The sequence below is a fragment of the Globicephala melas genome, chromosome 1, assembly GCF_963455315.2.
Source record: "Globicephala melas chromosome 1, mGloMel1.2, whole genome shotgun sequence".
Classification (NCBI taxonomy): Eukaryota; Metazoa; Chordata; class Mammalia; order Artiodactyla; family Delphinidae; genus Globicephala; species Globicephala melas.
In genome coordinates, this window is record NC_083314.1 from 139,927,293 (window position 1) to 139,950,124 (window position 22,832).

The 22,832-nt window shown below is 44.7% G+C and overlaps 1 protein-coding gene across 7 annotated transcripts in view; it reads left to right on the forward strand.

Annotated features, from left to right (window-relative positions):
• The window catches only part of DAB1 (DAB adaptor protein 1), a 1,173,077-nt gene that overhangs the window by 1,091,768 nt on the left and 58,477 nt on the right, over window positions 1–22,832 (forward strand). For all 7 annotated transcript variants that reach the window (XM_060305030.1, XM_060305010.1, XM_060305026.1 and 4 more), the window contains 5 exons: window positions 8,308–8,439; window positions 9,061–9,180; window positions 9,658–9,696; window positions 11,278–11,343; window positions 18,632–18,691. In XM_060305030.1, the coding sequence (XP_060161013.1) occupies window positions 8,308–8,439; window positions 9,061–9,180; window positions 9,658–9,696; window positions 11,278–11,343; window positions 18,632–18,691 (417 nt within the window). The remainder of the gene's footprint in view (window positions 1–8,307; window positions 8,440–9,060; window positions 9,181–9,657; window positions 9,697–11,277; window positions 11,344–18,631; window positions 18,692–22,832) is intronic.

The following is a 22,832-nucleotide window of genomic DNA, read 5'->3' on the forward strand; positions in this document are numbered from 1 at the left end:
ATGCTGAAAAGCCACGCCCAGACACACCACACGGGGCAGAACTCCACTGTTCTGTGCCCCCTCAAGATCTAGGCAGAGGTTGGCAGCAGTGGCCCTGGAATCAGAGCTCGAGCACAGGAGACCAGGAAGCAGAAGTCTGAGCCTCCTTATTCCAGACCTAGCCATGCAGAGCAGATAAGCTGGTCTTGGCTACCACTGGGTGAGGGTCACGCATGTGTTTTTTTCTTCTCGTCTCTGAAGAAAAGGGTGAGAGATGGAGCAGGCAGTTTTCAGTTGTGTGTGGGTCTGATTTAAGGCTTTGGCTGTGGTCTGTTGATATATTAAAATACTTTCTGGGAACGCCATCTCAGTTGTCTGGGAGAAGATTCAAAGTATTCAGAGCCTACTGTCTACCAGATACCCTGCTAGACACATTAAGTGATCTTCTTCACATTCCCATTGTACAGATGAAGGAACTGAGGCTCCGTGAGGTAAGGTGACTTGCACATGGCGACAAAGCTGAGATCTAAATCCTTCCATCACACGACATGCCTTTTGGAAATGGGGACAGGACAACACAATATACAAACTACTCTGAGTGGGAAACAAAAGAGGAGCCCCCTGACTTACACATACACAAGTATTGCTGGCTTTTGAGAGCTCAGACCGCATCTTCTTTATTTCAGTATTTCCAGGGCCTGGTGTATCCGAGTACCGAAGGGCTTTTAGGCATGAATGTGAATTGAATGAGAGAAGGGACAGCTAGTCCAGCTCGCCACCAACTGTGATTACGCTGCAGCACATCCTCGGTCATGGGATGTAGAATTTTGATTGAACCCCAGTGTTAGGAAATTAGTGCTTCACACAGAAGCTCCTTTACTATTGAAGGTGGTTTTTATTTCTCCTGAGCAGAAATCCGCTTCCTTGTCACTTTGGTGATTGCTAATTGATTCAGCACACCTGGCTCCACTTTGCCTATTAGACAAATTTAAGCCTAAATCATAGGTCTGGAATGCTCTCAGCCAGTACAACTAGTTCATCTCCCTATTTTTAGGCAAGAACTTTACTCACATGGTTCCAGAGCTGTGTGTTTATAACATATGTTTAGAGAGTTACTAAGAAGAAGCTGCCTTTTATAGCTGTTGTCTTGTTATAAAGTTTCAAAAGAAGTGTTAAGAGCAAAAAAGGACATGAGTATTTACTGAAGCCAACCTCCTTATTTTAACAGCTGAGGAAAGCAAGTGTTACAGAAACAGAAGTAGAGCCAGTAGGGTTGTGGGGAGGGGGTTCGAGGACAGACTTGGACTCAAGATTTTACTGACAGATTCATTCATTCAAATTATTCATTTAAAAATAGGTACTGACAAAGTCATTAGAGACAGAACATAGGATGTGGTTTCCAGGGACTGGAAGAAGGGGAATGAGGAGTTAGTGTTTAAGGGTACAGATGGTCACTTTGGGAAGATGAAGAAGTTCTGGAAATGGGTGGTGGTGATGGTTGCAGAGCGCTGTACATGTACTTAATGCCACAGAAACATACACTTAATAATGGTTAAAATTGTAATTCAAGTTGTGTCTATTTTTCCACAATAAAAATATATATGTACTAAATCCTTACTATATGTCAGGCACTGTACTTGATATTCAGGATAAGATGAGAAAAGAAAGATATTGTTGCTGACACACTGGAGCTGATTTATATATATATATATATATATATATATATATATATATAAAGTATCCATATATATATCATGACAAACTAAAGAATCATCCCATATAGAAAAGTCCAGGAAGCTTAGTATTTTATGTAACTTGTATAAATAGGTATAATTTTTTTAAAAAATTAGTATAAATGAGCAAAAAGTCCAGTTTTTAAAATAAGTTCACCATTCAAGGGAGAACTCTTGTTAAGATTTTACAGGATGTTTTCCCAGACTTTTTATACACATACATATATGGATAATCATACGTTTTTCAAAAACAGGATCATATTGAACACACTGTTTTGTAATATGCTTTTATTTTTTCATTCAGTACCATGTTGTGAATATATTTCCGCAGCAAAAAATACATACGTTCCCAAGATGACTTTCAGTTAGCTGCATATTATTTCATCTTATAGCAAAGTGCAGTTACTTCAACCAATCAGTTAATGCTCAACATTTCTAATTTTTCACTATTCCAGTAGCACTGCAGGGACTATCTTGTATCCAAGTCTTTGCCCACATCTTACATTATTTGCAGATAATTGAATCCCTACAAGAAGAATCATAAGTCAAAGTTTGTGCATATCCTTAAGACCTTGAAACGTACAGCCAATCTGCCCTCCAGAAAAGTTGCAACAAATCACACTCCCACAAATAACAAAAATAACCATGATGGCCAACATTTACATAGCCCTTATAATGTGTGCCTTGCACTGCTCCAAGCCCTTTATATATACCAGACTAAGTCATCCGTCTTCCTAACAGAACCATGAGAGAGGCACTGTTGGTCCCGTTGTACAAATAGAAAACCAATAGCCCAAGAAAGTATGTTTCCCCATACTTTTGTCAACGCTGGGTATTATCTTGTTTTTTTTTCATTCTGGTGGCGAAAAGTGGCATCTCAATTGTATCTGGTATATTTTATATGAATCAATTTAATATTTCCAACAACTTTTCGGATTCTGTATCATTCTTCATATTATACAAAAAGAGAAGCCTCAGGAAGTTCACAGGACATGCCCAAAGCTACACATCCAGTCAGTGATACAGCTTGGATTTGAATCGTGTTCTCTCTGGCTCCAGAGTTCATATTCTTTCCTCTGTTATCAGGCTGCCTCTTCAGCTAGAGACTGGGGTCTTTGGTCTTGGCCTTGAGTAAAACGTTCTAGAAGATTTCAGGATGGGAACTTAGGAAAGAATTCACTCTGACCTACCCCGTTGAACACTTGATGATGGGGTGCCTGGGGGCTGGTACAGGGGTTGCCTCCCAGCCTCGTTGGCACTGCCATGCAGCAAATGCATCCAAAAATATGTTGGAAAAGAGAAAGGCCTTTATAATGAGCCTGGGTCTCTCTTTGTCTTGTGAGATTTTAACTACTGTAACTGCCTGTAGTGTGAAGTAGTGTATTTTTCATGTATCTATTTTTGTTCTGTGGCTATCTGCACGTCTGCTTTTTTTGTTTTGTTTTTTTATTAACTCACTTGAATCCTGATGGGTGTCCCCCCCCCCCCGTGAAGAATATAGCCTCAAGAAAACACACCCTCTCATACACACACATACACACACACAATAATAATATGAAGGCTAAGTAGGGTAGCATTTATTCTTTAAAAAAAGCTAATGGTAAAGTCTGAGCAGATGACTTTCTAATCCATACTGTATTTAATTGGCTGTATTGAACCATACTACAAATTAAGTCTTCTCTGTAATTTATCCTGTCAGACGATAACCCTGCAAACAATTTGGTATTCATTTAAACATTGGTAAATGGCTCATGGAAATGCTAAGAGAAAAATGGTGATCAGATAAGAAACCCTCTGTTTACAGAATGAATCCTATGTGAAACGTCGTGAATTAACCTGATTGAATCAATCATTGAGCATTTATTGAGTGACTGCCTTGTGCAGTGTACATCTTTGGATAGCTTGGTTCTTCCTTCCTTCTTTAATTCACGAAACCTTATTTAGCACTTATTGTTCAAAAGGAACAGTATTAGTGACTAGGATAAGACCGAGGAGAACCAGACATGGATCTTTCTTTCAAGGAGCTAACGTCCCCAAAGTGGAGAGAAAACAAATGCACAGATGTTCTCCAAATGTCCTGTTCTCAGGACCTAGAGGCCTGTGCGTGCCACATTCTTTCTGCCTAGAATGCCCTTTCCCCCTGACTTTCTGGGGACTTCCCCTTTATCCTTCGGGACTGAGTCCGAGCTCAGCTCCTTTGTCAAGTCTTCCCTGATGCCCCTTCCCATTCCTGCTCTGACCCTACATAACCCTTTAATCTAAAGCTTGTCTTCTTATATTGTGCTTGTTAGTTTCTTTGCCTGCCTGTTCTATGAGATTGCAAGGGCCTTGAGGAAGGGACTGTGTTTTAATCCTTTGGGTAGGTGTAGCAGTTAGCATGAGATCCAGAAAAGAACAGGCACTCAATAAGCATTAATACCTACCGTGTGAATAGCTATATGCGTGGAGAAATGTGTAACAAAATTAAGAAGCTGTGGAGCATCCCACATAGAGGAAAAAATGCAACCCAATGAAATCTAGGGTTGGGAATTGTTACTAAGGGAAACAGGGGAGTCAGGGAAGGTGCCCTGGATGAGCAGGATTTTGGAGCTAGGCCTTGAGCATAGGGATGATATAGTTAGGTGGAGTTGATGAAACACGGGTCAGGGGAAGAAGATGGCAATCAGCAGAGAAAACAACACGCGTAATGGCACAGAGGTGGGGAAGTCCAGAACCCAAAGGGGGACGATGAGCCCTTCAGATTATTTTCACCCCTGGGAGGAAAGTCAGACTGGGTTGGGGAGGTTATTCTCTGAATTGGCCTTGGAATTCTGCAGCAATAACTTTCATCCTCAATGAGAGGGTTCGGAGTAGGAGTAGTAAATGAAGTGGTGGTGGAAAGATCGGGTGTTCTGGAAGACTCTTGAAAATCAAATACCTGCTTTGATTTGGGGGCAGTGCTTTAATATCTAGACTAAGTTTTTCCAAGACAAAAACTCTTTTCCAAAGGAAGGGTGGAGGAAGCGCACCCAGAATCTGCCTTTCCTCCACTCTCTCCCTCTCCCACTCTCTCCCTCTCCCTCTGGCCCAGGATTCTCTGCACCTCCAGAACAACCCATGGCGCCCCAGAAACTCCACACAGAAACACTCCTGGGATGAAACGGTCCTTTTCTCCTGTGACCAAGGGCCTCACCTCCCCTTTGTGGCCTTGGCCGCTCAGCAGATACCACAGGTAGCCAAGCCCGAGAGTCCCCTTCCAGACCACGCGGTCTTGACCTTTTTTGCTGAGATCCTGATAGCTGGCCTTGACCCCAAACCTTCTGACTGATGACCCTTTCTGACCTCAGAATCCTGCTGGAATCCAGAACAGCCTCAACTCGACTTCCTCCTCCAGTTCCCTTTCTTCATCCCAGCTTATCAGAGATCATGGTTTTGTTGTTGGTCTAGGGACCCAGGAGTCTCAGGAAAGGAACCTTAATTCTAAATAGTCTTGTTTCCTCTTTTCAATGCTCCGTCATCCTGAATAGGGAGAGTGGGGCCTGGGTTAAGTATGGGTCCAGCCAGAGCACAGTCTGACCCTCAGTCCTTTCATGAATAAACTCGGAGGTGAACTATACAATATTTAGGTTTCCTCTGGCTCCAACTGTCTTTGATTTGTGCTGATAAAACTTGTTTGAAGACATGGAGCAATTCTGAGGCTCAGTGAACAAGTATTTACAAGGTCCTCTGTGTTGCCAAGATGAATGTGATGATGTGGGATTAGCAGGATTCTAATATGTTTGTTATTTCCAAGGATCTGTATGACACGTGCATGATTAAGGCTGGAGAGAGTGAAGACGCATCCCCTTACTGGCTCTTCGTTTCCAAATGAATGAGCCTCTTCCAGAACAATCCTTTTTAACATGTCCTAAAATTAACTGTGGGAAAAGGTAATGTTACAAATATTTTTCAGCACTTCACACACACACACGGCCACACTTCGCGAGGCAACTTTAGATATCATCAGGCCCTAAAAATGTTTTGATTTTAAAACACTTAATGAGCATTCCCAGATAAATTAAAACATCTCCATCTGCCGTCTTGCCTAGTAGGTGATCTTTTACCATTGCACAATCATCTCCAAATCTAATTCCACCAGGAAGACGTGTAATTGTGGTTTAATTTTAGAGCAATATTCCACTTGGCAATCGGTAAGTACTGTCGTCAAACTTTGATTCAATAGAAGATGTGGATAACATTCACCGTATTATGCAGAGAAAGAGATACTTGCAGGAAAGGGAGAGAAGGAGGATGCCTTTGTCTCCCGCTTTCCCTCCTGTGTACCATTCGAGCTCACAAAAGCCTCTAAATCAATACCCCCACGTTTCGTGAATATAAATCTCATCGATTTTACATCATTAACACCATGAAAAAGCTACTGCTCTCTGAGGAGTTTTTCTCTGCTAGCTAAATATGCTCTCTTAATAAAACAGGAACAAATGGATCTTGATCATTTTATTAACAAATACTTCCTTCTTCACCAACTTTGTGTGAAAATTCACTAGAATTATACAGTTGTCTTATGGCCACTTGAGGGGCTAGGGTGACCGGGCAGTGATACCACCCTCCAAGCATGATGTCCAGTAGACACTGGGCAACCTGGACAGGCTTGAAGCCACCTGGAGAGTCCCAAGAGTAGTAAAGAGATGAGTGAATGGCCAGACTCTGGAAGGGAAAGGTGCAGCAGCAAATTCTACTTCAGAAATGATTCCTAAGGTCAGAAGCCTGGAAAGATGGCAACAGGCTGGGGAATGGACATTTTGGAAGGTCAGGGCCAATAATTCAGAACCAAGGCCACGGCCTTCATGAGAGGCAGGTGCCCACTGTCCTGAGAGGCTGGCTGTGTGATGTGAGATCCAAATGGCTAAAGGATCCGGGGAGATGGAAAGAGACCTGGGAGAAAATGTACTCCAGTTGTTCCCAACATTTTCGTAACCAGATTCTCCTTGTGTTACATTTCTCCTTCCCTCTACAAACTTAGTAATGTGGGAAACTTTGTTCACCACAAAAAAAAGCATTTATAATCATTCACTTTCCTATTTGCATTATTTGAATCCATCACTAATTGCCGAAGAGAATCTGCTCCAAGATGAGCTAAGGATAGCCGATATACAGTAGCCAGATACGGAGCTAAGGAGCACAACAGTAGCCGGATAAGGTTCTAGATAAACTTGGCGCTTTCATTTGCGTGCACAGTGAAAGGTGTCATCTTATGAGGGATAATTATACATTTCTGTTTAGCTTTTTGAAATGTTGAAAATTGCCTGGTACCTCTTTTTATTACTTTTAATGACCCCAGTAGATCCAGAGCTTTGGGTTAGGAGCCATGGATCTGGTTCAGAGTTCTTCTTTAATAGAGGAATACACGGAGATCCAGAGAGGTACAGTGAGTGCCTTGTGTTCGCATATAGTGGCTAGAATGCAAGCTTCTTAACACCCCGGATAATGAAAAGCTCCTTTGTAAGGACTTGAAGCACATCGTACAATGCACAGATACATACAGAGGACTGTTTAATGAGGATTGCCTTAGGAACATTTAATATAGAACAATGGCCGTAAAGATCACCATCACTTAACAGGATGGTGAGTATTATTTGTTGAAGTTTAGATAATAAAGGCAGGAAGGTCAATATCAAAAGCTTTTTGAATTACTGATCAGCAATCCCAATTTACTTTAGTTCAACAACTGTGGGTCAGGCGCAGTGCAAGGTATTAGGATGGCAAAGGTGAAGAAGACAGAGGCTGGTGGGGAAGACTGGGATTTAGGCAAATGTATCAGAGAAGGAAGATCTACGAAAGCAGGAGCCAGGGTAGCTGTGTGTGAGGAATCCATCAGGAGTTTCAATATCGCTATAGACTAAAGCTCTAGGGAAACACAGAAGTGGGAGGAATCACATCTGCAGGGAAAGGGAAGGCAAGCCTTGATCAGGGGGTTTCACAGAGGTGGGGCTATTTCAAATAGGCTTTGCAAGAGGAATAGGATTCCGGCAGGTGGATAAAAGAACAGGCATTGCGGACATGAGGACCAACCCATGAAAAGCCTCAGAGGTGTGGTGAACTTGGGCAAAACAAAGAAGGGTGTTTGATCCTCAAGTCCCTCTATCGCCACCTCTTGGAAAATGGTTATAACCACGCACATCTGTGGTTCTCTGAATGCGAAGGGCACCCCCTGTCATTGTGCAATGTACATCTTCCAGCAGGGCAAGCAGAGGCCCTGGATACGTAAATGTACTAAATATCAATCCAGAACTTAGACTGGGCTGCATCATGAAGAAAGATGTGGCAGGAGCCTACACCACTGAGTGAGGCTGACCGGTCCTGGCGAGCAGAAAAAAGAGCCAGATGCTCTTTCAGCATCTGAACAATCCTGTTTCTCTCTCTGGTCACAGCACCAAGACCATGGAAGGAAGCCTCCATTTCTCAAGGGCAGGCACAGCTCTCCTTCCTTCCATCTGGACCAAACAGCTTTTCCAGAGCCCTCCGGGCTTGTTCACATGTAGCAGAAACACATCTCTTATTGATCAACAGCTCGGAGGGCAAGTCCCCTGAAATAGGCTCTTCTTTTTGTTTTCCATAGGCCCTTCAGCAGCATCATGCTGTTCACGAAATTTCCTACATCGCCAAGGACATCACAGATCACCGGGCCTTCGGATACGTTTGTGGGAAGGAAGGGAATCACAGATTTGTGGCCATAAAAACAGCCCAGGCGGTGAGTATCCCAATCCGAAGAGGATGCCTTTCCTTGTACCTTTCCTGGGACAGCACAGCCACACTGTTGGTCTTCGGAGGCCCACTGTGCTGTATGACTCAGCGATGCTGACACTCAGCTTCCCATCTAGAAAGGATGAACAGCCTCGGAGCAAAGAAGCATGCTCACGCCCATCCAGTTGTGTTGTTGTTGTTTTTCCTAATGGGTATTTCGTAATGACTGTTTTCCTTTCTGATTAAGCTGGATGGAGGCACACTATACAAATAAGTTTCCTTGTGTTCATAGCCTCATTTACAAAGAAAATAAGAAGAAACAAATAGCTGTTTTGCATAAGGCCTACCCTAACTTTATCGAATTTGAAATTACTAATAAATAAAAGCAGTGTCTTTTATGCTTATGATTGTTATGAATTTGCAAATATAATTAGTTGAAGAAATGAACTTTAGCTTAGATGCAATTTTGCTAAACCAATGTAACAAGGTAGAATTAATTAAAGACGGAATGCTTGCAGTTTAATAGAAAAAGGAAGGGCTGCGGGTTGTAGCCAGCAAAAACAAAAATTGGTCGCTGCAGCTTAGTAACCACCCGTTTATTAACGTGCTTTACCACCTTTTACTCCAGGCTGAACCCGTTATTCTGGACTTGAGAGATCTCTTTCAACTTATTTATGAATTGAAGCAAAGAGAAGAATTGGAAAAAAAGGCACAAAAGGACAAGCAATGCGAACAAGCTGTGTATCAGGTATACCTGTGAATTTATCCTGAGACAACAGGGGCTTAAAATAAACAGATGTGAAAACTGACAGTCAAGGCTTCTCCTTCTGCTGCCAAGTAGAAATAAACAAAGATGAAAGGTTCCCGTGTAAATGACTGAGAGCAAAGCCACTAGACGTGAGCGCTTATTCACTGAGATTCTAGACGTGTTGGAGAAAGTGAAGCCTTGAAACCAGGGGAAGATTTCAGGGGAGGAGACCTAAGGAAACCCAACTGCGTTTGCTGTTATTAGCAGTGGGTGGGATCAGATTTGGAGATGATTGTGCAATGGTAAAATATCACCGGGGTTTTCATTTTTTTTCTGCCTGTTTTCTGCCTTAATGACCCGCCAGCCTCTCCTACCCAGAGCTGGTTTCTTCACTGTCCTGTAATTTCTGAATACCGTCTCACATCTCTCGCTTTATATCCTCTGCTTTGCATCCTCCCTTCCCTCACTCTGCGGTAGACAATTCTGGAAGAGGATGTTGAAGATCCTGTATACCAGGTAATTTCTGAAACTAGTTGGGGTCGAGGGTCAGGAATGGCCAGGCCTGTGGTGTAGACATTTTATCAGAGACCTGAAGGATCCGCTGGCTGCAGAGCCTGGAGAGGGACCAAGATTATTTCTGAGGGTGAGGGCTGCCACCCCCTCCAGGAGCGAATTTCCATAAAAACTAACAGAAATTTGGCCGGCATCAGTAGCATGGGATTTGGAAATAGACTTCTCCCTTCTTGCCCTGCCTCAGCCCTCTCCACAATCTGTAGAAGTTTGATCCCAGAGCTGAATGCTTGCAAGAGTTTCCTGAATATTCCGAGTTCATTAGAGAGACTCTGAATAATGAGGTGGCTTCAGTGAGTTAAGAACCAGAGATGGGGACTGACATTTTGGCGACATTTGAACACAAACCCGAAGGACGGTTTGCGAGCTTGAGAAAGGCTGTGAGGAGAAGTCCCTCGGGCCCCCGATTGGCTAGGCTGCCCCCTGACTCCCTGGCTCATGGCACAGGGGCTGTTGTGAGTGGGGGAAGGGAGATCCCAGAGACATGCCTGCCCGTAGCTTTCTCTGTGCTCTCTTCAAGGTTGCAGCCTAAGTGTGGGTAGAGATGGCCTCTCTTGGGTTCAAGGATATGCTCTGCTTAAACAGATGCAGAAGAGGAGGCCTCTCCCACTCTGTGCTTATTCCCAAGGAGAGAACAAAGCCAAACATTTGACTCGTGGGACATAAAAGACAATCTGAAACTTACATTTCTTACTGGGACACACATGGGTTATGTGTGTGTGTGTCACACATGCATTCTATATAAATGCAGAGTTTCACCCAGAGAGCTGCTACTGCTATGACAAAAAGAAAATAATATGGATAAAAAAGTAATAGAGTCCGAATAACTTGAAGGAGAAGAAGTATCTGACATAGATGGCAAACAGAAGTCAGAGGTGCACCGGACGGCAGGCCTTGCTTTAGAATCCCAGAGGCGTGGATTTGTCTATAATATGAGCTCAGCCCCTGGTTCGTGGGCTGGGAGAGTGACGAGCATTGCCCCTTTTGAAATGGCCCAGTCCCTTAGAGTCTGAAACATGTACGTGGAAAAGTTGATTTCGGTATTTAAAACTGAGAATGTAAAGTAAAGTGATATTTATGAGATGAGGGAGTTTGGGGCTTCTGAGCAAAGTCAGAATTGGCATATGACCCTGGACCTTGGGGAGCAAAAGGGAGAGACCACTGTAACCCAGGGCTTGCAAAGTTGGGATCCCAGGAGATATCATTCCCACTCAGCAGTGCCAGCACACGCAGACACTGCCGAGATAAATGCCACTGAATGAAGAGGTTATATCCCCAGAGAGGTCTGCAGAGGGCTTATGCAGACATGGCTAAAGGGCTGACCACTGGACACAGTTTTCCTTAGAAGAGGCAGGAATGTGTCAGGCCATTGGGAATGTCAGTAATTCAGTTGTCTCTTTAAGGTGTTTTCTCCTGTGCCTGTGTCTTTAATGCTCACTGCGATTTATATCCTGAATTCCAAATGCTTTTTTTTTTCCCCTCTTTCATTCTCCCCTCTGACTTTTCCTCTCTGGCCGTTCGTCATAGTACATTGTGTTTGAGGCTGGACACGAGCCAATCCGTGATCCCGAAATGGAAGAAAACATTTATCAGGTATAAAACCGCTTTCCTCTCCTGCCTTTGCACCACCACCAGTAAGTGCACAGAAGGGGCTGAACAGCCACGGGCTCTCTCCTCACTCACACGCTCCATGTTGCTCTTCTCGTCATTCTGGGCTTGTTAAAATACCTTCACATGAATTGGTTCCCACTTCCCTGCCATTTACCAGTAGTTTTCATGCCTGATTGTAGACATGGTTAATGGCCAACTGGGTACAGTGTTTTAATTTTTAATGGAGCTTAACTATTTTCAGTTGACTCAGAAATCAAACATTCCATTTTACTAAAGCAATCCACGGGAGGGTTGTTGTCCGGAATATAATAGGGTCCTTCGTTTCTCAAAAGAATGTGCTGTTGAATTTCTTTAAAAAGTCAACTGTACTACTGAAAATGAAGACCAAATTCAAAAATGCTATTTGGAGACAACACTGGGAATATTAACTGAATAAAAGAAAGTCTAGCTAAAGTTTTACCCCTTCTGAAGCGAAGGTAAAGTAATATTCTTAAATGTCTGCTTATGTGAAGAACCCTGAACACACGTTTTTTTAAATTTTATTGGAGTATAATTGATTCACAATGTTGTGTTAATTTCTACTGTACAGCAAGATGATTCAATTATACATATCTATACTTTCTTTTTCATATTCTTTTCCATTATGGTTTATCACAGGATATTGAAGATAGTTCCCTGTGCTATACAGTAGGACCTTGTTTATCCATTCTCTGTATAATAGTTTGCATCTACTAACACCAAACTCCCCATCCTTGCCTCCCCCAACTCCCTTCCTTTGGCAACCACAAGTCTGCTGAACACACTTTTGACCTTGTTAATTCTCCTAAATATACTATAAAATAGGTATTTTAATCCCACTTTCTCAGGGGGAAACTGAGGCTCAGAGATGTTGAGTAGCTTCCTCAGGGCTGTACAGCTGTTTAGAGCCGGGATCAAACCCAGGCAGGTGTGTGAAGGTGGGACTCACGCTGCTTCCCCTCTGCTTTTCCATCAAAGAGTCTGAGTAACTACAGCACAGCGCACACCAAACAAGTATGACAACCTCCAGTTTCACTAATTAGAATTTTAGTCCTAATTTGAAATAAAAACATTATAGAAGCAGGAAAATTGTTAATGTATTTAAATAAGTGATTTTAATTTCCTTAATTTACTTAGTTGTGTGGTCTCTTATTCTGCCTTGGGCATGCATTACTTATGTAACAAAAGTAAAACAGATTTTCAATTTCCATCAAATGCACAGAATTCTAAATGACCAAAATATAATGTTAGCTCTACCAACAACTTGGATTAACCAGCCCTATGGAGTAATAATCTGTTTCTATCCACTGGATCCGTCTGGGTTGGATTCAAGTGTGAGGTTGCGCTTTCAGTCTTTGTTTAAAATCATTGCTTACGAAGTTTCTATCTTTAAACAGAAAAGTTGCATGTCTGTCCTCAATGTCAGATTTTAAGGTACAACCTTGCAGTGTCTCAGTATTGTTACTGAACCAAACTTGGATCCGCTCACCGACGCAGTAAAGACAATCTGCTGACACCAGGTTGTGGTGAAGGAAAGTGCCGAGTTTATTGCGGGACACCAAGCATGGAGTCCAGGGCAGCTGGTGCTCAAAACACCTGAACTTCCCAATGGGTTTCAGGAAAGCATTTTTAAAGGCCAGGTGAGGGAGGGGAGTGGCGGGGATGTGATCAGCTCGTGCACAATTCTCTGATTGACTAATCGTGTGGTAACAAGGTGGTGTCACAGTATCAATCCTTAGGCATCAGTGGGTCTCGGGGCTACATGTTCATGGTCATCAAGTAGTTAATTTCTTCAATTTGGTGGAGTTTTTAGCATCTGCAAAACAGCTCAGGAGATGTATATCAGATCCTATTATCTAGGTACTTTCAGAGGATATGGGGGAGGAGTCTGTCCAGGGAAGACCCCACAGGGTCCTGCTCAGTTACAGTATGAGGCCAGAGGAAACCACTAACCAGTCGTCCTATGAAGAGGGAGCACCTTTGAAAATAAAATTAGGCTTTTCAATATAAGAGGTTCGTGATTTCAGAGTTAGCTACAGTTGGCAGGGCTCCCATTGTGCCCTGCGGGGGACTCTCCGAGGGCAGCCTAGTGTACTGGGAAGGACCGGTTTCAGCAAGCAGGGAACTGGGGTATAGTTCTGGCTCTGTCACCAACTACATTTGGCTGAGGGGTAATGGGCAAGACACTTGCCCTCTCTGCGACTCAGTTTCCCCAATGGTAAAATAGGGGAATAACTTCTCCCTAAATCACATGTTGGCACGAGAATGAAACAAGATCACGTGGAGGCTGTAAAGAAGAGGCTTCATCCCGGTCACACACTGAATCCACAGCAATTAAGCCACCTTTTCAATTCCTTTCTTTCTCTGGGCCTCAGTTTACTCATCTGTAAAATGAGCAAATAAGACTGAAGAGTGTCTCGGGCATGGCCCTTTTCTGTTCTTTGCAACTAGTGCTTCATCATAGGACTGTTAGAGGAGATGCTGGCTTGCTTTACAGAGCAACAAGATGCTTGGAAATGGGGGGTGGGGGGGCGGGGTTTGGTAACAATTATAGAGCCAGGTCCCTGTGAATGGGCGCTTACATGCAGTATCTTATTATGTCTCACAGCAGCCCCAAGTCCCTTATATCATTATTTCCACTTTACAGATGAGGAAAGTGAGCCTGGCAAAGGCAAGGTATCTTGCCCAGGGTCACAGAGCTAGCAAGAGGTAGAAGCCCCCGCTCGTAGCCAGGTCTCTCTGACCTCTGTACAGAAAATAAATCCAAGGCTCTTTTCAGCTTAGAATGTCTTTGATGCTGAGTTTTACAAGTAGATTCTGTGTAGGTTTCAAGTCACTATCTAAAAATCGCACTTGTTTTCACGGTTCTGATGCCCAGGATCTTCCCATCTGTCCATCATTAATACGAAGGTACCAGTGCGCTGGGCCTCAGTTTGCTTAACAAGAGATAAGCTCTTGGGCCTAAAGATAAGGCTGGGCTCTTAGGGAGCTGCTATTGGGAGCCTCAGGGTTTTGGTAGGGCCTACAAGTGTTCCGTATCTATGCCTCCTGAGTAGATTGCAATGTTTCTTATACTTCAGCTTGATCAGGGTAGTCTCAGATTTGATTTTATTTATCCTCTGTTTTCGGGCCTAAGTTTTTAACTGTTCTGTGGCCTCCGGTGAGGTACCTCACTTTTGTATCTCAATTTCCTGGGCTACCAAATAGGGGTACTGTATTCTCTGCTTCTAGAAGTGGTGTGAAGATGTCAAGCAACCAGGACAGCACTTGGTACATAGTAGGTTCTGTGTACATGTCAGTTCCTTTTACTTCCTAATGCCATCAATATCAGATGCTGCTCGAGACGTCTTACGATGATGTATTAAGTGAAGTAGAACATGACTCGCTCTCCTCATCTTGCCAGAGAGCCCCGCGGAACGCTGCAGCCTCCCTTGACTTTGCTATTTGTCCCTCCAACACAAGGGAGGGAAGGACCCTTGAGTAGATGCCACCTCTCTTTGGGGCTCAGTAGTGCCATTCTCCAAACCGGATTAATAATAATAATTGTGTTTCTGTTTGCATGCCTCAGAAAAAAGTATCAGTTGTCTTTTGAAAACAACACAGAGCCTCACGGTACAGAGCGTTTTTACCCGTCACCCTTCCAGTAACTCCGTGAGATGAGAACAGTTGTGATGACTATCATTTTAAATGTAAGAAATTCAAGTCCTTCATACTTAAGTGATGGGCCCAAGGCCAGAGCCTCTGATTCTAAACCCAGCGTTCTTTCATACGTTAACAAGCTTCCAGCCTAAGCGAAATCACAGCTCACCAAGGGCACATTCTCCAAGTTTGTTCATTCAAAAATCATTTTTAATCACCCAGGATGTCACATATTGTTATTTTAAAATGATATGTCTCTAATCCTGTGTCACCCAGCTCTTAACCTGTCTCTCCATCCTGTTAATATGTTGCTGCACTAAAAATGTCTTCTGTATGGATGGTCCTTAATGTATAGCCTTTAGACTAATTTCATTCGTTCATTCAAAAAGTAAGTATGTATGGAGCACCTAGCCTGTGCCAGGCACATGAGGATGTAATAGCAACCACAGCCAGGTCCCCACCTTCAAGGCGATTGTAGGTAACTCCTTGGGTACTCATGACAACCAGATGAGGAAACTGAGGTTCAGAGAGCAAAGTGACCTCTCCGGGGTCACACAGCCTGTGGCAGAGCCAGGATTAGGAACCAGACCTCCTGCCTCCTTTTGGTCCAGAACTGTTATCACTCTGCACACCATCATGTTACTGAAATGGTCTACAGACGGGATGGACCAGCCGGGGGAGATGAGAATCAGGACCCAGGCACTTTCTGGCCTTCATCCTTTTAGCGCTTCTTCTAGTGTTCTGTCCTCAGCACGCATGTGGTAAATGTTTGATGCTTAGAAGTTTCTTGTTTAAACTCCATTTACAGATGGGGAAACAAGGATAATAATATAACCGCCCTGCCCTCGGCAAGCTTATAGATCAGTCGGAATTCAGAGTGACCAGGAAGCTGCAATGTGGTTGGACAGCTCCTTTATGAGATAAAGCACATTTTACACCCTCCTTCAATAGCCTGATGACTTTCCCATCTCCCCCCAGCAAGTCAAGGAGCGCCGATAAATCAGGGGCCGTATTCATCTTGTTCGCCACCATTGTCCTGGGTAAAGCACAGTGCGTGACACTTAATAGGTTCTTGGTAACTTATTTCTTAATGAAGGGATGCACCAGAGGTTACAAGAGTACAGAGGAAGGCTCAAATCAGTCCTAGAGAGTCAGACAAGTCTCCCAAGAAGATGTCCTGGCAGAAATAAATCTTAAAGGAAAAACAGGCAGATTGGTATCTCACCCATGGGACAACCAAGCAGAAAAGCTTTTTTCAATTATGCACAGTTTGGGTTTCGCCATCCCACTGCTTCTCCTCCATTTGCAGGCATAATTGAGAGTCAGCTGTGGTTCAACTTGCTAAGTGCCCATAGTGAGCAGTGAATTACAGGGAATAGAAAAACACTGTTTGTTTTGCTCAGGCAGGGGTGAGCTAGTAAAAAATAAAAGTGAGGGCTGGTAATTTATTGGCCCTCGTTAACAAGGACTCTGTAGGCATTCTTAGAGTATTCCTTTTAGACAGAGCTCACTTATCAGGAGCAAAGAGATTACATTTTTCATGGACTACCAGCAAAGTAAGGTTTGCAGAAGCGGCTCTGAAAGTACATCTTTGCGCAGCCATGCTCACTCAGAGTCATGTTTTTCACAAGAATGTGCACGAGCTTCTGGGAGTGTAGGATGTGAAGTCAGAGGACAAGAGGCACCTGAAACTGCTGTGGGAATGGTGGGGACAGGGGTGGGCTGCAGCTGTATGTGCTGTAGCAGTTCAAAGGCAGACCGCCCAGGCTTAAGCTCCTGGCTCTCCGTTCACGGACTGAGGGACCCCCTCCAGGGCTCCTTTTCCTCTTCTGCAGCATGGGGACGATTGTCATCCTCACCTGATAAGACTGAGAATGAGAATGTATAAACACAAATGTCTAGCGTGATGCCTGGCACACAGAAAGTGCCCTAGCAGTGTTAGCTCATACTGTTAGCGATAAATGTCTTGTTCCGGAGCCAGAATGAGCTACATTTGAATCTGATCACTTACCACCTTTGAAGCTTTGGGCAAATTTCCCGAACAACTCTGAGCCTCACTCTCTACTACGTAAAGTGGAGATTATAATAACAACTTCTTAGGGTTATTGTAAGGATTTTAAGGTAAATGAGAGTGAAAATGACAAAGGGACTCAAGGAATAAGCTCAAATTCTTACTTATCTTAAGAAGAATGGTGTGATTAACTGTTCCCAGCCTAAAAGATACTTTGTCTTTTTCTTCACTATTCTCTACAATTCTCAATGGTACACTTACCCAGCAGACACCTACCGAATGCCTACTGGCTGTTAGGCACTGTGCTTGCTTTTAAGGGGCTCTCTGTCTGATGGAAAGAAAGACAGGTTATCAGACATTTAGAAAACCACTGCTGGCTGTTACCTCCCATGGAGGTTTGCGTTAAGCTTCGCTAGTTGCTGAGGATGAACTAGTGATTGCTTTCCAACTGGAATGTTTCAGAGCAAGGCCCCTGATTGATCTGAAAAGTATCTCACGCATCCACAGTTATTCATATGTTTTTAGATACATATTTACATAATGTATCAATGGTAAAAGAAATGATCATTCGAACACTTTACAGTATGATGGTACCTAATAGTTTTTGATTATTTACTCTCTTTTCTCTTGGATCCTCTCAGTAACCTGAGCGAGTAGCAGAGTCAGTAGCTCCAGTTTATAATAGTGAAGCTCAGAGGAGCTAAGTGACCTGCTTAGGGCTTGATAGTTACCACGTGGCCCAATAAGAGCAGATGGATGAGGAAGAGAAGAGAGGGAGGGAAGAAGTTACAGATAAGGGTTAAAAACCATCAGAGGGCTTCCCTGGTAGCGGGAGTAGAGTCCACCTGCCGATGCAGAGGACATGGGTTCGTGCCCCGGTATGGGAGGATCCCACATGCCGCGGAGTGGCTGGGCCCATGAGCCATGGCCGCTGAGCCTGCGCGTCCGGAGCCTGTGCTCCGCAATGGGAGAGGCCACAACAGTGAGAGGCCCGCGTACCGCAAAAAAAAAAAAAAACCACCATCAGTGATTTTCTGGATTCTCGCTCACGCTTTTCCTGCCATTGATGGGCCCTTTTCTTGAGCAGAAACCTTTGGTGATTATCAGATGGTTTGTACATGATCCCAACAGAAGCTGTACTTTGTCCTAGGACCTTGATATTTACTGTATTTTAAATACCCTGCATCTCAAATCAGCATGGACTAGTTCAAGCTCCACTGCAAACTGTTTTTAATCACTTTAGGCAACTCCTAGCACCTCCCTGGGCCTCATTTTTGTCTTCGGTGAGATGAGGATTATTTTTTCCACCCCGTGATCTCTGAGGTCTCTGCATTTTGCCTCCTATTCTGTGGTTCTGTGAGGAGCCCCATGGCAGACCCTTGTAGAATGATTCACATCCCCCCTCTCGTCCTCCAGTTTTCCTGAGAGAAGGAACCTCACCCACAGCTTTCATGATCCCAGCAGCCCCTTCTTTTGGAAGTTGGGCCCCTCAGGGGCTGCGCTCACACATACTTAGCCGTTGGAGGGGAAGCCTGGTTGCTTGGTTCTTGGAAAGCGTAGCACCAGAGTGTTTTGACTGTGTCACGTTTGCTTTTTCCATAGGTTCCCACCAGCCAAAAGAAGGAAGGTGTTTATGATGTGCCAAAAAGTCAACCTGTAAGTGTAAGTATATCTCCTCCCTTCTGCTGGGTTCCCACGACCGGCTTTATGTTGACGCTATCTACGTCTGCAGTCCGAGGAAGGGAGCCGCCCTTCTGGGTACGTGTCCCAACCTGTATGGCTTTGCTGGGGAGCTCCTCAGTGGGTCAGGGGGAAGGGGGCATGAGGCGGAAATGATGGGGCCAAGGAGGGGGTGCCGGTCTGCATGAAGGTCTGGCCCCATGAGTGGAAATGAGTTGAATCATGCAAACTACTGTGTCCAAGGGATTCAGAGTCTCAGGTGTTTTATGGAAAAAGTCTCCAGCCAAAGACTTCATTATACCTGGTCAAGCAGGGGACAGTTCTTGGTTCTAGGAAGAGAGTTGTCCACCCAGTTTGAAAGTGGTCGAGAAGCTTCAGAGGGTCAGAGGGAGGGCTGGCCAAAGCCTTTGGAGTGTATAAGGGTCCAGCCAGTGGGCAGCACACTGTAGCAGGTATCGTGGGCTCACAGAGAACCCAGAGAGCCCACTATATATCTGGACCCCATCTGCTAGTGGGACTCCTGGAAATCTGAGACACAAAGGAAAATCCTCAGCTCTGTGCCACTGCTGGGCTCGGAACCATATTTAAGGCCTTCAGCTGGCAGTCAGAAGGCACCCTCCACATAATCCAGGCAGCCCTGGGGAGCCAGTGCAGACTCTTGAGCAGGGGGCCATGTGACTTTGCCACAGCTTATGTAAGAAGAACTGGGGCGTTTAGTCACTGTTGATCTCATTCAACAATGAGCGGAAAGAGCATGGGCTTTGAAGTCATGCTGACCCTCAAGAATCCCAGCTCTGGTCCTAACAGAGCTGTTACGAGGCTAAGTGACCTTATCTGGACCATTGTTATCAGTTGTGGACCCCATACTGTGAGAGACATAAAGACAATCCCACATGTTTCAAGATGAGATTAATAATAACGTTTGAAACCCCATCCCATGAGGGGCAGCTAAAGGGCCTGGAGAAAGGAAACCATAATTATGGAGATGGGCATCCACAGGGCCGTTAAATGGAAGGGGGATTATACTGCTCTGTACCAGCCAACTCTTGGAACCGAGACCAGTAGGTGGCACTACGAGAAAGCCAGCTCGAGCTCCGAGTGAGGGTGACCTGCTGACAGTGAGAGCTGCTCAAGGGTGGAACTCTGGCACCCAAGGGAGTGAGCTCCCTGTCACTGGAGCTATACTCGCAGAGCCTTGGAGACCACCTGTCAGAAAGATTATGGGGCGGAGGCAGGGAGCAGGGATTCAAACATTGAATGGCTGGAGGGGCAAGACGAGCCTTTGCTGCGCCTTCCTGATTCGAGCTTCTGGATTCCCCCAGTTGGGAGTCTTTCTGGTCCCTTCTTACCCTCCCCTCCCCCTGCTCCCCTTTTTCCTAGTGAACTTTCTTTCGGATCCACGTCCATTTCTCTGCCCCACTCTGCCAATACCTTGAAACCACCATATCCCACCTAAATACTGCTTCCAAAACCCCAATGCACATTAGTTTTACTGAAAAGACATGTCTGAATACCAGCCCCTTAAAAAACCCCGAGCCTGGAAACAGAGTAGGAGGCATGCAGCGTGGTGCCTCGCAGGGAAAGAGCAGTTTTTCTCCCCGAGCCCTTTGCGTTTAATCAAGCCTCCGTGTCGCGGAGACACCGGTCTGCGCTTCGAGTTTCAGTTAGGTCCAGCCCCTATCACACAGCTCCCTCCAATTCAGTGTGTGCCTAAATTGCCTCACTTGCCCCTAACAGGAGGAAACATGCTCCATTTGCCACCTTGGTTTTGCGAAGTTATTAACCCATCTGGCCACACCACCTCCATGCTTAATAGCTCCGAAAAAAAAAAAAAAAAAAATTTCAGACTCCTCAGCCTGACGTACCCGGCACTCGGGTCCCAGCCTCTCTGTATCTCTGACCTGCCCTCTCCTGGTCCAGCTCGATGGAACTCTACAGTTTCCTGGGGGAGTCACGCCTTCCCCCAACATCCTAGCTTAGTGTCAAGCATTGTGTTTTGGGGAGACTTTCTCATTCTTCCAGGAATACCTCTGACCACACAGTGTTGGAATTATTCTTCTTCCTCGTTCCTTCCAGGAGCTTCCTGAGGTCCTTGTGTTACCAGGAGCAAGCCCGGGTCTGGTTCACAGCTGCTCTAGGAATAGTATATATTTATTATATATAATAAATATATGAATGGCTCTACCCCGTAGAAGGAATTTATGATAATCCCTGCTACTTTTTTTAATGGGAATTCCCTGTTATTCTGATTCCAAAATAGTCATTAACGATACATACTGAGGTTTTGCTTGGAAAATATCGGAGCTGCCTGAATGGCCCGCAGTGGCTCCCAACCCACTCTTCCATAAAGTCCTAGAACAATCTGATGGTGATGATGGCTTTTCCATGAACTACCTGAGTATTAATAAAAGCCTGTGAGAGGCAGGACGTGAAAAGCACAATTTCAAGTTAGAGGCAGATGGATGCAGCTAGAATCTTAGTTCCTGTTCTTACTGCCTGTGGGACATCTGATAGGTCTTCTTGCCCCTCTGAGTCTCAGTGTTCTCATCTTCCAAAAGGGGTTTTGGAACCTAGCTTGCAAGATGATTTGAGGAGATAATAGTCGATGTTTTGGAAAGTTTGTCCCACTTGCCTAAACCTCCCAGAGGTGCTTTATACCCCATGTCCCCCGCTGCTCTGACATCTCCCTGTGTTCCAGGTTCCCCCCGGAAGCCCTGCCTCTCTGCTGAGCGTACCTTCCCTAGGATACCTCTGTGCCCCGAAAATCCCTGCCATGTTGTCACTATTTGCTCCTCTACCACCTGCTCCTTACCCAGAAAGACAAACCAAAGACAACCAAAGTAGGCCATATTAGGCAGCTTCCAGGGAGTTTGGGGCTCCCACAAGTTTCCCACAAGAAGGGAGACTGCCCAATGGCCTATTGGTCTAGGGACCACCTGGTTTCTTCTTCCTTGGGACGGGTCTGCGTGGAGTCCTAATAAGGGACTCAGCTTGGGGCTGTGGTTGGGGAAAGCCACCAACCAGCCCCAAAAGAAATGGCCACCGGGTCTTCAGAGTCAGATCTGGGTGTGGCTCTCATCCTGGCCACCTACTAAGGGTCCTTGAGTAGATTTTTGCATCTCTAAGCCTTACTGTGCTCATCCGTAAAAAGAAAGTAACGCCTACCTTGTAGCTTTGTTTAGAAGATTAAAGGAAACATTTATGTGGGGATATGGAGTAGATTAAATGCAAACATTTCCATTTGTTGCTCTAACAAGCAGGGTACCAGCCAACGGTTCTCACGGAGCTGGGGATCGCCAAGTATTCTAGGTGATGACACACCTCCTCTGGGAAGCCTTTCTTACCCCAGAGTAATCAGCCCCTCTGGGATACCTCTGTCCTTCTCTTTGCAATGATCATAAAGGATTATTTTCTCTTAATGTATCTATGTGAGCCATTGGACTTCGGGGTTAATGACAGCCCTGTGTAGTTTTTGCCTAAAGACTAAATGGGCTTAAGTATGTGAATCGGCACAGTGCTTGGTGCACTGTAAGGATTCAGTAGCTGTGAGCTATTATTCTATTTGCCTTCCTTACTTTTCTGTGAGCTCCTTGAGGACAGGAATCACTTTTAATCATCACTATCCCTAAGGTAACTCTTCTTGGGATTTCTGATCTCTTTGAGATTTTGCTGGTAGACTCTTTCCCCAGAAAGAAACGTGTGTGCACATGTAAATTTTTGTAGTCCTTGAAGCCGACGGGATCCCTTGATCTCAGCTCTAGAACCTCTGTCTAGACCTCTGTCTAGTGGCTCGTCATCACTGTTCCATGGTCAGAGATATCCTCGGTAAGGTGGCATATTTGATGTATTGGGGATTTCAGAGTTTTAGGGCAGCAGAAGTTAGAATTCACTGTGTTTGTTACAGCATTCTTACCCACTTCAGTGCATCAACTTACGGGAGCAAAGTTTTGTTTCGATTAGCTGGGCCCCAGGTCTAGGCAGAAAGCCAATTCCATGTCTTCACTCCCTCACATTTACTCATCCCTGTGGTAGTTTTACATCCCCCTTGTCCCATGACCATAAGATGCTCAGATGTACTGACCGTTTTCTTGTTCTGTTTTGTCAAATAACACGTTAGGATGCT